General features: G+C 37.4%; 1 protein-coding gene across 2 annotated transcripts in view; it reads right to left on the bottom strand.

The window, feature by feature from the left end:
- Positions 1-17,298, bottom strand: part of thada (THADA armadillo repeat containing) — a 122,613-nt gene that overhangs the window by 20,818 nt on the left and 84,497 nt on the right. For both annotated transcript variants that reach the window (XM_048205621.1, XM_048205623.1), the window contains exons 30-32: positions 11,641-11,753; positions 9,033-9,115; positions 431-828 (exon numbers count right to left, since the gene is read on the bottom strand). In XM_048205621.1, coding sequence (XP_048061578.1) covers positions 431-828; positions 9,033-9,115; positions 11,641-11,753 — 594 coding nt within the window. The remainder of the gene's footprint in view (positions 1-430; positions 829-9,032; positions 9,116-11,640; positions 11,754-17,298) is intronic.

Raw genomic sequence — 17,298 nt, 5'->3', positions numbered from 1 at the left:
ATGGTGATTTGCAGGGAGGGTGGAATTATATGCTTTCAATGCTAGCAGGCTAATGTTAGCATTTCCCAGATCACCTACTGCACCTTTAAGTGTCCAAACGCATTTCATTCAGTTCACACTTAACTATTTTTTTAAAGTATATTATTTCTGTACACTGAAAAAAAAAAATGGTGTAGAAACAATTTCCACTCAGAAATTGCAAAACAACTATTACAATATAAAGCAAGATTGTTTGAAGTTGTAACACAAATTTTGTGTAGATTTTGTTAAAGTTCTTTTAGTGTCCTTTTGCTTTTGTAGAGGGTTTAAAAAATCGTTTTGTAAAGTTGCAGTTTTTTTGTGTTTGTGTTGTATTTTCTTTATGTAAATTTTTGCAGTGTGTTTTATGAATTGTGTGGAGTATGACAACGCAAAAGTGTAGTTTCCTCACCTTGGCTTGACACCCTGGGTATGTCTCATGAAGGGCCAAAGAGGTTAGGCTGGACACACTGAAGTCAAAGGGCAAAGGTCCCTGACCACAATCCTGAGACTTTTCTTCTGTCTTCTGAAGTCTCCTGAGAAGCTGTTCCAGGGCAAACAGCCGAACCTCATACTGTGGGCACTGCAGCAGTCGTTCCAGGAGGTCTCTCTGAAACCCCTCAGACTCTGGAAATTCCCAGAGGTGAGGTGATTCCACACAGATGCTGATGGCTATGTGAGCCAGACTCTGCAGGTACTGTGTAGCTCCAGGGACTGAGAAGTTTATGTCGTCTGGTCCCCGAGGGGCCACAAGTTCTGAGGCCATAAGAATGTGCAGTGTTTCCTCACGTAATTTCTTCAGCGGAAACTCTATGAATATAGACAATAAATGTACTCCATTACATGTGAAAGAAGTGAGATATATTCTAAAATTAAAGCATAATTGATCTTAGGTGACATATCAAAGTATACAATGCAATGAGAGAACTACTTTGACAGGTGTATAATAGTGAACTTTCACTACTAAATATTGGTTCAGCTAAACTATGACATCACTATATGCTCAGCTGAAAAGCATCCTGGGAAATACAAGTGCTTCAGAGACTCAAACACAATTTCTTCCTTATTGAATTATTATGAACACAATATTTTTCTGAAAGCTAAATAAAGCCCACTTCTCCATCCAAGAAGTTCCAATGACCCATTCCAACTCCCACAATGCAACCCAATCCGGCTCTGCACATGATTCAACAAGGAGTGTACAAGAGGGCGGGGCCATACTGCATTCCCCAGGAGACGGGCCCGGTTACCGAGACACCAGAGTATCAAAAGAGCCCTCGTACGCTTCTTGTAGCAAGCTCAGATTGACCTGAAGCATCTAGTGTGTGGTGCACTCTAATTTAGCCAAGTGTGTATGTGTGTATACTTGCCTGTCTCTTTAGGGCATGGACATTGCTCAACACCTGTTTCAATGATGTTAATTGTTGACATGTTCACACAGACCCAGACTGTTACTATGAGAAGAGGGTGATGGGAAGGCATGTTTAAAATCAGGGTGGAGATGTTGACAAACATTTGTAGTGATGAGAAGAGGAATATCTAATCTAATGTGGAAAATACCTCATCACCAGAACCCTGACACAGACATTGGCAACGTAACGTCAAGCCGAGAAACAGAGTCATTTATCATATATACATTTCCACATGCTTTTGCTCGTTTTCTTGCTTCACTCAGTCACAGGCACAAACAACTGTAGACTTAAACGTTCCTTGAAAATCTTCTCAAGTCAGTCCATCAAAAGTGCACCATGTACACATTTGTACACTATTACTATTACAATTTGTGTCTAATGCTCACCAAGGCTGTATTTATTTGATCAACATTTCAGTAAAAATACCTTCTTTGTCTTATAGAGGTTTAAAACAATACAGAAAATGTTCGTTAACCAACACTTTTCCACAATGTAAAAGGCACTAGTTTCATATAACAACTCTCCTACACGTTCCAATAAATAAACCAAGAATGCCACAGTTATTCAGAGTGAGAAAAAAGTGAAATGAAGTAAAAACAAAACTGCAGTGGGTCATAAGAGGAGTGATGGTAACAATTCTCAAGCCTTTAAACTCAGGCCAAGTACTCATTATCACAAAACAACCCACTAGGAGAAAAACATCATTAACAGAGGGAGGGAGACGAGAACTAGTCAGTCATGAGACCGACTTCGGTTAACAATACTGATTTTTTTCTCTTTTACACTATGTTTTCCTCCAACACACAGAGGCAGATACATAGAACAGGGGGAAAAAAAGAGAAAATAAGAGTGAAGAGGGTGTGTGGTGGAAAGAAAGGACGCTTCGCTATGGCGTTTATTAATATTGTTGGCCCTCTGGAGAGATGGAGGACCACGGTAATGATTACCCTCGGAAATGAAACGCATTTCTCAGCAGGACAGACTGTGGCAGACAAAATGTGTATGAATTTGGAGACAGTAGTTCTGGGGATGTGCTGGAATCTTTATGAAAACCTAAACAGCCCAGTGAGACATCCAAGGCGTTACATACAAACACACCCGCCACCCCAGCATGACTCAGAGAAAGCTGTGGTTTCATCAATGCCACGACCACCAAGTCTCAATGACCAAATTTTGCTCTCTCATAAAAATAGCAATATTACAGTCACTGGCAATAGAAAATAAATCCTATTGCAGTGAAATCAAACACTGGCAAAACACTCACACAACCTGGAGAGGCCATTCACTTTTGAACCTCTCAGCTTAAAAAAAAAAAAAAAGGGAGGGAGGGAAAAAAAAAAAATGGAAAAGAGACAGTTAAAGGGATATTTCATCTAGAAATGAAAACTGTCATCATTTAATCACCCTTATGTTGTTCTGAACCCATATAACATCTTCACTTTAGCACAAAAGATGTTTTGAAGGTTGTGTGTTCACAAATTCTGGCCTATTTATCACGCAAAGCTATCATATGGCTTCAGAAGGCTTCAAATACACATACAGTCATTTGGGCCACTTTTATGATACTTTATGGTGCTTTTTTTGAAGTCTGGCAGCCTCTGGTAGCTATATACTTTTAGTGTAAATGTGAACATTCTTCTAAACATTTTCTTTCAAACTCATACAGGTTTGGAACAAAATGAGGATGAGTAAATGACAGGGTGCGTCTCAATCAGCTAGATTATGTTCATTACCTGTAATCATGTGTTTTTTGCTGAAATGTAATAAAATAATAGTCTGCATTAAAAAAACAACAACATCTATCATGTTTCATTATGTGTTGTGAGTTGACTCACGTGATTTATGTTTCACGCTTCAGAACATCAGTTAAGGGAACAGTGAGCGTTTATGCTCCCAGGTGCATTGTGGGACTTTTAGGGAGTGAAAGTGTCAGTGCCCTGGTAGGATTCTGTGATTGAGACAGCCCTTAAAATGGCCGACTCCCTGATCAGTGCCCTGACTACTGAACTAGGGAGCTGATTGACACCCACAGATTTCATGATTCGATTTTGGTTCACAAGGTTTTGATTTGATTCAATTATGATTTCTGTTGCATTCAATATCTAATTCATCTGGATATATATTAGGTACAGTTCAAGTCAATTTTTCTTAAAGGTGCAGTATGTAAATTTTAGCGGCATCTAGCGGTGAGGTTGCGAACTGCAACTAACGGCACACACCTCTCGCACCCCTCCCTTTCGGAGTAGCTACGTCTGGCCAATATGTCGTTGTCTGAGAGAGCAGAGAGTAGTCTGTGTGAAGCAATGTTGTTTCTTCTTTCATCTAACAAAGAATGGACTCTGCTTCTAATAAACCAGACGACTACTACTACTTTGTGCTTATTCAACGTAGTGAAGATGCAAGCTGCCTCTAAAAACACAAACGATTTAGAAGTACAACCACATAGTGACGAAACGCGCTCTGTAGAGTGTTTGTCCGTTTAGGGCTGCTGTAGAAACATGCCGGCGCATAATGACAACTTGACAAGGAGGGGGGACCCGCGGTGTATGACATAAAAATGGCTCATTCTAAGGTAATAAAAACGTAACGGTTCATTATGTAAGGTCTTTATGTACCACTGAAAACATAGTTATGTATATTATATTGCATTACGGTCAACAGATCCTCACAAATTCTACACATTTCACTTTTAAGGAAAAAGTCTCTCTCAACTAAAGACAGGAACACACCAAGCAGACGGTCAGTTTTTCTTCGTCGGCCGACTACGTTTTCTCAGTGTGTTCCGCACCGTTGGCTGAAGTTGGTCCTCATTTTCCTGGTTGGTCCTGGCTTTTTTTTCGGCAGATTCGAAATGTTGAATCACCGTCGGAGCTTGTCGGGCCATCTGATCATTCTGATTGGCTGTTCAGATACTGCCACCTGCTGGTATGGAAAGGCATTTCATCTTGTGCAGGCACAGAACGGACGTGCTACTTGGCCGTCGACTGTTTAGCGTTGATTTGGTGTGTCAGGCCAACTTTGGACACAGATGCTGCCGACGTGAGCCAACCCTGCAGTCTGCTTCCGTCGCCACTAGTTCGTCAGCTTGGTGTGTTCTGGCCTTAAAGTTGTAAACCCTGTCATTTGATAAAATACTATAATAACTATAACAACAGAGTCCAGACTATTAAATTTAATTGCTATTTATTTTTAGATACAATAAAAAAAAACAACAAAAAAAACCTTATTGTATTAGTTGTATACAAACATTTAAACTGCACATAAAGCATTCAGCGTTTTAATTAAAAAATAATAATGTCTGTCTTTTTTCATTAAAGATTTATTAAACCATATATTAAATAATTAAAACATCACTAACATATAATAAATATGTAATATAGTGCATATATTTAGCAAAATGGTTATATTTAGCAAAATGGCTAACTAAATGAGATACAGACATTGAATGGCTTTCCTAAGGTAAATGTAGCATGTGATACTGTTTACAAGCTTTATTGCTGATGTCTTTTTGAAACACTGATTGAGTAATTACACGAGACGATACAAGTCAGTAAGTTGTACTGTCCCTTTCAACATACCTTCTGATTTTCATTTGTTTATTTTGTGATAAAACTAGCAGTAAAGAGGAAGAGATTATCAGAGATGTAAGTTTCAATCCCTTTAGTTATTTATAACACTTTCTCACTTTATATAAGATGGAACACTCAATAATTCTGTGAAATACAGTACAGCCCAAACACCTCTACAACGCAATAGCTGTTAAAGTACATGTGCAATCTTTTTGTTTCTAAGTGTTCAGCTAGATTTTATGGTGCAGGAAAACAGTGGGCCGTCTATACTCACTACAGTAGTAAACACACACTGATCCACACAAGCGGCAACGTGCATGAACACATGGATTTTACATTATGCTCTGCCATCATTACCCAAACTGTGAAAAACAAAACCCAGACGACTGAGGAACGTGCAGAGCAGATGTGAGCATGCTTTCCCACAGTGTGCGACCCCTACGTTGCCAACCACCTTCTGACGAGTGTGCGCACGTGTTATCCACAATTTATTCACCTGACAGGTAGAAATATGGGGAATAGAGTACAATTTGTGCCAAAATTATGGTTTGAATGGCCATCAGAGAGAGAGAGAGAGAGAGAGAGAGCGACAAAATGTGTGTGGTGGTGTATGTTGAGGGAGCATTTCTCAGGCGGTACAGCGTTTGATCCACACAGGCTCGTAAACCCGTTCCTCTCATGCCCAGCTAAAGCATCGCCAGTAAAAACACCATCACAATCCCTGCTTAGAGTCTCAGAGCCAAACTACTAAGAGCACTTGGCCTCATACCCACCCACCTACACACACACAAACGTCCTGTTTCAGTGAGGAGTGTATCAGGATGGGAATACATGTAAGAACTGCCTAGAAAATTTCAGCTCCTACTTAATAGTTCCAAGACGAATGAAAAAGCTGATTGTTAAGTTTGAAGTTTGAAGCATTAGTGACAAATTAAAATGTTAATTTCTTATCTGAGGTTGCCAACACCTGAGAATAGTGCACTTTAGGAAAGAGAGAGTGAGATATACAAGAATAAAAAGTGTGGGAGGGTGAATCTCACATATTATTCCAAAATAAAAAAGAGAAAAAGAAATATTGATTACACTTTATTCTAAGGTGTCCTTGTTACTCTGTAATTACACAAATTTTTAGCATTAGTGAATGTTTATACCTTTTTACTACTTATGTTTCCATCCATCCATCCATCCATCCATCCATCCATCCATCCATAAACAACAACAACAACAACAACAAAAAAAATAGCCTTGGATCATACAGGTAATGACAGTATTAAGAATCAAGGGTATGTAAACTTTTGAACGGGGACATTTTTAAAAGATTTTTTTTAAAGGTGCCCTAGAACTTTTTTTTAAAAGATGTAATATAAAGTCTAAGGTGTCCCCTGAATGTGTCTGTGAAGTTTCAGCTCAAAATACCCCATAGATTTTTTTTAATTAATTTTTTTAACTGCCTATTTTGGGGCATAGTTAGAAACGAGCTGATTTCAGGTTGCGGCCCCTTTAAATCGCGTTCTCCGCCCCCTCCCGAGCTCTCGACTCTATCACAGCATAAACAAAGTTTACACAGCTAATATAACCCTCAAAATGGATCTTAACAAAGTGTTCGTCATGCATACTGAATGCATGCGTCGGATTATGTGAGTATTGTATTTATTTGGGTGTTTACATTTGATATTGAATGAGTTTGATAGTGCTCAGTGGCTAACGGCTAACATTACACACTGTTGGAGAGATTTATAAAGAATGAAGTTGTGTTTATGAATTATACTGACTGCAAGTGTTTAAAAATGAAAATAACGACGGCTCTTGTCTCCGTGAATACAGTAAGAAACGATGGTAACTTTAACCACATTTAACAGTACATTAGCAACATGCTAACGAAACATTTAGAAAGACAATTCACAAATATAACTAAAAATATCATGTTATCATGGATCATGTCATTTATTATTGCTCCATCTGCCATTTTTCGCTGTTTTCCTTGCTTGCTTACCTAGTCTGATTATTCAGCAGTGCACATCCAGACGTCCTGTCCTTGTGTAATGCCTCAATCATGGGCTGGCATATGCAAATATTGGGGGCGTACATATTAATGATCCCGACTGTTACGTAACAGTCGGTGTTATGTTGAGATTCGCCTGTTTTCCGGAGGTCTTTTAAACAAATGAGATTTATATAAGAAGGAGAAAACAATGGAGTTTGAAACTCACTGTATGTCTTTTCCATGTACTGAACGCTTGTTATTTAACTATGCCAATATAAATTCAATTTTTAATTCTAGGGCACCTTTAATAAAAAAATGTCTTGTGGACTATATGTAAACATCTTTTATGTAAAATATCTTATTCAGGACAGTACTAAATTAAAAATAAAAATATTATGCATTTTGTATGATCCCTCTTAATTTGTTAAAATAATTAACATTTTGCAGATTCTGCAAGGGGTTCACAAACTTTCAAGCAGTAATATGTAATGTACAACAAGGGTACGGTAAAATAAAGTGCCACTGAAAATGAAGGAAAAATGTTTTTAGGGACCAATATATATATATATATATATATATATATATATATATATATATATATATATATATATATACACTTATGACATTCCATGACATTTCTTCCTCTACCCAATGTCCTATTAGCATAACGTGTCCAGATGTTTTATTTATGTTTATTAAAACTTTTTTGTAACTCATTATCTTTAATGGTGATTCTCATAACTATAATACATCGGGGCTTATGTATTACAGTAAATATGCTGTGATATATATTGTTGCTTTGAATGAGTTTTTAAATTTAAATCAAAATAAATTTCAAAATTCAACATGCAAAAAGAAGGTCTTAATAGTCTTATTATCTTAATGGTTGCTCCAATTGTGTATTTCTTTCTTCAGGGGAAAAAAATAAAATAAATAAAAGATCTTTTCGCAGAAAGATTTTCCCATACAATGTAAGCAACAGTGACAAGGTCACACAAGTTGCAAAAGGAAAAAAAAGAACCATAAACTTGGCCATATGCCTTGTGTGCTTACAGTATATTTCAAGTCTTCTGAAGTCCTACATTTGGTTTGATGTCCATAAAACAAATTGCATTGTTTCTTACATGTCTCTCTACTAAAAGCCACATGGTAAGTTTGAATATGAGCAAGCACAAATGAAATTTAACTGCTATGACATAAGGGAAGATTTTCAGTGTGTAACAATCCGAATTTTGGTGTATCTCACAAAAAAAAAGTCATATGACTTCAGAAAACTTGGAATATGAAAATGAAATATAACATCTATATATAGCTATAGACTACTTTTTCAGTTTTTTTTTTTTTTTTTGGTCATCTTTTAACTTTTACTTTTTTTAACAGCTCCTTTTTATCATCTGCTTTCATAGTACGGCAAAGAACAGTGTGAACATTCAGCCTAGCATCACTTTTTGTGTTAATCCAGTACAAAGTAAGTCATATGGGTTTGACAAAGTCGGTTGACAGCTTTTATTTATAGGTGATTCCTTAAACTGAGAGAGGAAAACACCAGACAGAGTTTGAAATATAGAGATAGAGTAAAATTTATGTTAAGAGAAATGAAAGGAAAGGTAGACAGAGATTAAGAGGGTGTTAAGACTGAGAGTACAGGAAAGAGCGTAAAAATAAATCTCTGCACAGCACAAGGCGCGTGTGTGTGTGTGTGTGTGACTGCGCCCATCGTTTGTTATGTAAGTGATGGCAGGCGGGTGGGACTGTAAGAGTATGCTTGTTTTAAAATGATAAACACCACCACCATGCCCACATGTGTGCGACACATGGGGCCGGCAAACATGCAGGGGCTGCCCCTTTTAACTGGGTCACACGGGCACAATTGTGCCATCTGTCAGAGATAGTTTAGCATTTTTCTTATATCAAAGACCCACAGGCCTCCAAGCACACTCAAAATAACATGCTTTCAAGAATTTCCTTGGTATACAAACTAGACTGGAAGTTGCACATTTGAAAACAAGCACATAACGCTTATTTTGAGATGGTGTTTTGAGCTCTTACCTGACACAGGAACTGGAATACAACCACAAAGACAGCCCAGCAGGTCTAGAAACGCACCACGTGTTACCAGACACAGATTCCGCCTGTCAAGTGTGTGTGAGAGAGATTAAGTTGATGATTATTTTATACTTCATAGCATTTCATTGCATTTGTACAGAAACAACACTTTATTTTTCAAGTGTGACATACACAGGAATACAACATGAATTTTGAAGGAGAATGTCATCTTTGAAATTTTAAAGTAGAAATTCAGGCAAATGCAGAAAGTGTAATTCACATAAAATGCAATTAACTAATTTAACAATTAACTTAATGACTATAAATGTATTTCTCCGATTTACAGGACCCGTGAGGTAGATAAGCCAAATAATATTAATCCAATTACGGTTCGTCTCAGAAGGATCTGTAATGCATGTTTTATGCCTGTAAGAAAACTTATATTACCATCTACTGTCAAAATCGGGAAATGCATCCCATCTGACCAGAAGTGCGGATAAAACGTATGAAAAAATAAATGACCAGAAGGGGGATATCAAAACAAGAGGCATGGAAATGGCCGTATGTGTCGAAACACTTTTGAGTCACTGTATTATAGTCGGAGTGACTGATAATGTATCCTGACTGCAATAGAGAGCAATTAAGTTCACACTAATTGTAGATGCTGAGGATAAAGCATCACATGTGCTGCCCATGGGCACAAAGGGAATTCTGGGACCTGTATCTCAGACCAACTGCAGGGGTAACATTTGTGGGAGAGGGTGAATGTGTGTATGGATAGAAACAGGGGTGAGTATATGGAAGAGTGAATCAGTTATGTGTGTGTGTACAGCAAACGCTCATGGGCATGGGCGAGAACAAGAGGGCCAGTGTTCAGGGCTGACGTAAGTATTTCATCACTGAGATATTAATAACACAAACTCTCCCTCTCTTTGAATGCCTGGCTTCATCTTTTTGTGTCCCTCTGTTGCTCTTTAAACACAAAATATCACTCCGAATTCAACAAATTTACCAAGCTAAAGATTATGGGGAACTGTGGTCAGATGTTTGGGATCTCTGTCATTATCTTTATACCTCCATCTCCAGTTTGTCTTTCACTCTTCTGGCAGTTTCATCCCAGCTTTCTAAATGTTCCCTAAATCTCTTCATTGGATATGTTTGAAATGGTATACTCCCATACTAGCCTTATTAGAAATGCAGTAGTATGTACACAGTGTGAAAACTTTGTCTATGCATGGAGTACTTGGATAACCTAATACATTTGCCAAATTGTGCAATATACAAGAGAACAATGTATCCCAGTATCCCAAAATGCATTCAACTTAACATTCCCTTTCCAGTATTAGAAAAGGATCAGAAACAACAGAATTTCATCTCCTTCTTGACTCTTTATGACAATTATTTGATTGAACTTCTATAATTTAGATACCAGAATAGTTTTATTTAATATATTTTGAATTTGTTTTTATTTTAGTATTTTTCATTTTCATGGAAATTTTGTCATTGTCACTTTTTACTGTTTTTTTTTTTTTTTTTTTTAAACATTTTTTGATTATTTAATAATTGTTGTAGTAAAATAGTTTGATGATTGAATAATTTTGATAAAATCCGATGGCTCAGTGAGTGCTGCATTGCCAGCAAGACAATTAACACTTTCAATGCACAGAAAGCTACTAAAGATGTATTTAAAACAGTTCATGTGTCGACAGTGGTTCAACCTTAATGTTATGAAGCGGCGAGAATACTTTTTGTGCGGCAAAAAAACAAAATAACAACTTTATTCAACAATGTCTAGTAATGGGCGATTTCAAAACACTGCTTCATGAAGGCTTCATTACGTCATAAGTGTTTCGAAATTTCATTGGTTCACCACCGGGGGGGCGTGACTTTGGCAGTTTGTGTTCCGAAGATGAACGAAGGTCTTACAGGTGTGGAACTGTAATAAATGACAGAAGTTTCTTTTTTGGGTAAACTAACCCTTTAAGTTATTTTAGTACATTAGGTTAAAATAAATGAAAATTAGAAACATTGCTGTGCCAACTAGCTGATTTTGTTATTTTTTTAAATAATTTATTTTAGTTCAATTTATTTTAGTTTTAGTTAACTACAATAATACGGATTAGGACTCTACTCAATGAATGAAACGTACAACAGAGCTGTCATGAGACAATGTAGTATACAATTGTTTGAAATGGTTGTATGCTGTTGCATACTTTTCTAGCAGGCAGCATACAGTGTATATTGTCCAGTATGCTAATATTCCATTGCAAACTTGTTCCATCTTCCTCAACTATTCCAAAATCTCTCTCACTCATTAAAGAGTTTGTTATAAAGCATCAGTATGGATGAGTGAGAGTGGTCATGTGGCCATGACACTCTCCCTGCAGTGCTGCTTGTCCATGCGCTGGGTCAGTGAGCAGAGATCAGCCTTTGAAACAGGATCTCAAAACACAGAGTGCTCAATTTATACACCAATGATTTGCCATGCTATTTTGTAAAAGAATGTTATTAGCAAAAGCTGAACCAAAATTGCTTGTATGCAGACTGTTTTTGCTGATATATATCAGCATGATGAAAGTAGAGACCAATGTATAACCCTGACAGTACCCACCTTGTGGCGAGCCACATCCGTGGAAAAATGGCACTGGAGAGGTCATAGTCCTGCTTATTTTCTGGCTGGGGTCTGTGTGTGTCCGTCAAGTAGGAATGTAACAATGACAGAACCTGTGAAGGAGATGGTACACTTTTACTATGAGAATAAGTTGAAGAGAAAGAGATAGAAGGTTCATAAAGAAAAAATATACAGAGAGAGATCAGTGCCATCAGACTATAGTGAAATAAACAAATCAGAAAGATTTTAGACTGATCAGAAACAGATCAGACAGAGAAAACCAAGAGTCTGTGTTCCCATTGCAATCTTGCAAAGTATTTTATTATCTCATTTACTTTTACCCCTAAAAAGGCACAATATGTAGTACTTTTGGACTGAAATATCCAAAAACCACTAGAATAGTGTTATATATTTTGTTGACTTGTGTACTTACATTATCCTAGATGTTTCCAAGAATGTTTAAATCCAGAGAAATAAGCAATTTTAACCAGGACACGGACTGTGTCCATGCGTCGCCTATCAATGACATCATACCTGCGTTACCCTCGATTTACAGTTTTATTTTGTAGAAACCATGGAAACACCAAAGACGCTTTAAAATATTATATGTTTTATTAGACAAGGGAACAACTGTTTGGATACATTTTAGACAGAAAACTAATCTTGATTTTCCACGAGTACCATGTTTTTATCATGCCTCAGAGAAATACACTATTTTGTCAAGTGGCTAACATAGCATAATCAGATGCAGCTTTATTTTTGGTAACAGTAATACAGCATTTTCTCTGTCATACAATATGTTTTAAAATGAACAAGCCATACAGCATTTATTAATAAGACATTCTAACATCGATCTATCTTAAACAGCGCTGCGTTACCCCACATACGCTTGACCGGAAGAAGCGGCGACTGTGGCATAATAAAATTTCCGCTGCTCTCCAGCCATGTGTCATGCTTGTCTCTCATTAGCAATCGCTCCACTCGGCCCTGCTCTGCTTCATACTACAGTAACATTAATAACCTCATCCATGACTCAAGACCATGAGTCCTGTCCTGATTCTTTTCCACCAGCTGTGAGGTGAAGATGACATCTCCTATGATTCTGCGCTCAATCACGCTGTCATCAAGCTACGCCTTTGTTTTGAATAGGAAACCTCTAGCAAAAATTACATATTATGCATTTAATAGTGATCACAGATCAGAGATAGGGAGATCAGACTTAAATCAGAGAGATCAGTCAGAGAAAAGGGAGAAAGAGACCAGAGAGAGCAACCAAAGAGATTAGATAGAAAAATCAAAGACAGATAAATCAGAGAGAGAGAGAGAGAGAGAGAGAGAGAGAGAGAGAGAGAGAGAGAGAGAGAGATCAGAGACATGAGATAGATATCAAAGTGAGATATCAAATACTAAATCAATCAATCAATCAATTAATAAATAAGGGATCAGACTGGGGAATCAGTGAGAGTTTAGAAAGAGGTCAAAGATAATTCATACAGATTATTCAGAGAGAGAGGGGGAGAGAGGACAGGAGACATCAGAATGTGAAATGTCAAATACATAAATAAAAGATCTGACAAATAAGAGAGGGATCAGATAGAAGAGAGAGATAGAGAGATAGAGAGAGAAATAGAGAGAGAGAGAGATCAGACAGAGAAAATCAAATCAAATCAATCAATCAATCAATCAATCAATCAATCAATAAGGGATCAGACTGAGAAATCAGTGAGAGGTTAGAAAGAGGTCAAAGAGAAAATTCAGGCAGATAAATCAGAGAGATCAGACAGAGACATTAAAAAAAGATCAGAGAAAGAGAGATAAATCTCAAGGGATCAAATAGATCAAATAGATTAGAGAGAGATCATACAGAGGCATCAGAGACCAAAAAGAAATGAGACAGAGATCTGATCAGAGATCAGACAGATAAATCATAGAGGTATCAGATAAAGAAATCAGAGAGAGATAAGACAGAAATGTAAAAGAGACATCAGACAGATGAATCAGGAATCAGACATATAAACCAAAAAGGATCAGACAGATAAATGACAGAGGAATCAGGTATCAGACAGCAATTGAAAAGACACCAGAAAAATTAGAAAGATGGATCAGATTCTTCATTAGTTTATCTTTCTTATTTTAAAAGATATCAGGCAGAAATAAAAAAAAAAAAAACCCTGTTACTTCCTAAGTTCTTCTTAATTATTTGCTGAATTAACATTGTTTTATTTTTCATTACATATGTCAGTCTATAGAGATATAAAATGAAGGATAGTAGATGGCTCTATGCATGCCCGGCTAAAGACTGTACAGAAGGCTGAAACAGTCTATTTACTGGGTTACAGCCGCAATGTGGAAGCCACTCATTATGCTCCGGGAGGGAGAGGCACAGGGCAAAACAAGTTTGACCATGAAATACCAGGCATGGCGTTCAAGCTGCGGACACCCCCCGACACTAGCGGCCCACACCCTGTATCCCACACATCTAGCTTGCGCCGTCGGGTGGGAAGGCCCATGACGACCGGCCTCTTCTGCGCCCTCGGAGGAAAGTGTGTGTATTTATAGTGACGAACTACACAACTTGTGACCGACCACAAACCGATGGCAGTGGCTAAGAGCAAAAATAAACACCCCATAGAGGTCCATAATTCAGCATACAGAGAGCCGTGCACACATTTAGAAAGGAAACATGCACAAACAAACACCAGCATAAAGCCTGAATGCAGTGCTAGATGCTGACCTTTGACACACTAAGGCCGTTGAGTCGACTGTCAAATAAGACTTCAAGGAAATGTTTTAAAAGCCAACCTGTGGGCGGATGCTTTTATAAGAAGATTTGGAAAGTCTGGACACAACCTGAATCTAATTAAGCTAATTTGTCTCATCAGTTTGACTATTTTTTATAAGATTTTCCTTACCAAAGAAACAAATCTTGTGTGAGTGGGTGTTTCAAGGCCGATTGAAGTGATCACTAAATCCAGACCTTTGGCAGCAATGCACAACAGTGGAGGAACAACACAAATAAAATGACAGCATGTCCTAACCAGGTGGGATGATACAATTTTCCTGTGAGAAATAATTTACTTGTTAATACTGAGAAAAAAAGAAAAAAAAAAGAGAAAAAAAAAATCATGCAAGATGTAATACTCTCATAGCAGATCAGGATAGACCCAAAATGTTTAATATACAGTTTTGCACAGTGGTATTTTACACCAGTGAAGTCTCACTGTGTTTGGAGAATTTGAAGTCAATTTGAAGAAGTTTGAATATTTTTTTTTTTTTTTTGGTTTGCAAGAAAAGAGCACCATTACACAAATAGATACACAAACTTAGAACAATCCTCACATAAACCCATAATAAAAAATGTCACCTGTGCCCATCCTACCTGTCTAAAAGAAATTGAATAAAGTTACCAAAGTCTGCACTGCATAATTTATAGCCTAAATTAAATATAGATAATCATTATTAAAGCTACAGAAGTTCTTTAGTCATAGTTCTTTAGTGATTCATTTTCTGTTACCTCTGTGAACTGGCCCCGGTATACTTCAAACGAAATCTAAGAACGAACTGATGTGACGTAATTTCGAACAAAATAAGGCCAAAACGAAGTTCGTTTTGTGTTCTTTTTGGAAGCTCGAAACGGCTTGCCAAAGCAAACTTTAGGAAAAGTTCGCTCCAGCTGCAAAACACCTTCGTACTACCATTGGTCCGTGACGATAACGTAATAGGAGGTGTGCGCTGAGGCTCCGCCTTCACTCGCATGGGACGCGTCTCTGACTCATTTGATCTGTAGAGTTCATTGAGGTAAGAGCTCCGTGGGTGAAAACATGAACACACTGGATAGCCGCTTTATAGTACAAAATGAAGTTGTGCTTCTGATAAAATGATGCACTGACACTGTTTTTCATGTTTGATACTGTAAAGCTGCTTGATTTTAAGCAATCTATTGAATAAAGTGCTATATGAAGACGTGACGTGACTGAAGTGCTAATTTGCAGAGCTTGTGCTAACATACCCATGCTGTTATGATCAGACGCTTTTCTTATGCTTTCTGTAAAAAAATCCTTGCCGTTTTCTCATTTTTGTTGTGTTTATTTTGTTACTGAGAAGAAAGTGCACAGCACATATTTACATATTCATCTAACGGTCGCTCTCAGCAGTGTGGGCAGTGTCAGATGTTTGTTTAAAGTATATCGCTGGTCACGCATTTCGAACTTCGTTTTACCCCTAAACGAAGAACGAAAAAGAACTTCGTTTAAAGTATACTGGGGCCTTTATCTTCAATGACAGACGGCATTACTGGTTGCTGTCACTTTATTTTTTATTAAAATAAATAAACAAATAAAAATCTCTCTTTAAAAAAGGAAAAAATAAATAAATAAATAAATAAATATTGAACTGCTCTCAGTTAAAAACATCAACAACAAAAGACATGCACACAATTTTAGGATGGGCTAAATCAGTACACGATACACTATGTGTGTACGTGTGGAAGACCCACATTGAGTGCAGTATGTCTGCTGATCTGATTTACTGTTTTCTAAACACACAGTGGATTAATTTCCCTGTGGAACCTGGATGTTACCTAGGACCTTTTGCAAAAAAGAAGCTGTTGCCGAGGTGTCAGGTTAGGTTAGTGCTGCTCAATCTGTTTCCCTCGTTAGACGGCTTCTAAAAGGAACCAGTGAGTTGTGTCAACAGGGATTTTTAGGTGAACTCTGCAGGGTTCAAGCGTTTTACTCGGCAGAGCTGGTTTTGTAATCAAAATGGCACTTTGAAACATTGTGCCGACACTTCTTCATTTCATCCTGGTATCAACACTCTGTAATGCAAATCAAGGTTTGTGGGTATGTTGTCTATACAGTGAAGCTATTTTTATGTAGGCTTACACACATCAGACTCAACAGAAAACAAAAAGTCTTTAATTCAGGCCCTAGACAGCAACATCTGAAACCTGTTTTTCTCCCACCCACACACTTTTTTTTTTTTTTTTTTTTTTGTATTTCACTTTCTCCTGCCATATCTGTTTTCTCTTTAAACAAACACATTGTAACATTTGCTTATGGTCAGCAATGTCCAAAGAAAAGTTAAAGTGATTAATTATTTGTACTACAGAGATACTTTACACCTCAAATTGTGATTAGACTTTTTTAGTGGGTGATATCTAAAAGCTAGAATATCAACAGAAACCTGGGAAAAGGTTCTTTGACTCAAATTTGAACAATATATTTTATGCAAAGTTATGATCAGTCTTATGATGGGTTCAGAGTACACAATAACAATCCGATTTTGGCACGATCTGTTTGACGAAGGCTGTCGTGGTGATTCATAAACGACAACAGGACACAAGAATTGATTGTTTTATCTCATATAGTTTGTCCAAAAACGTAGGCAGCTGACTTGTTGCCTCGCTGCCTTATCAGGCAATGACTTTGCAGGCAGCGTTTGCGCATGATGATACCTTACAAAACTGATTTCAGACAGACTTCTGAGGCAGCTTAATGGTTTAATGATCTACAGCAAAATGGAGAGAGCCTTGGTGATAACTAAGTGGACATTAAATTACTACAATAGTAATTTCTCGCTGGAAATGACATCAGAAATGGAAAACATTGGTCAAAAATGTACATTAACACAAACAGGCAAGATAGCATTTTTTTTTTA

Source organism: Megalobrama amblycephala, linkage group LG10 (assembly GCF_018812025.1).
Source record: "Megalobrama amblycephala isolate DHTTF-2021 linkage group LG10, ASM1881202v1, whole genome shotgun sequence".
NCBI classification, from domain to species: Eukaryota; Metazoa; Chordata; class Actinopteri; order Cypriniformes; family Xenocyprididae; genus Megalobrama; species Megalobrama amblycephala.
The sequence above is the reverse complement of the archived record's forward strand: the minus strand, read 5'-3'. Positions and strand labels throughout refer to the sequence as shown.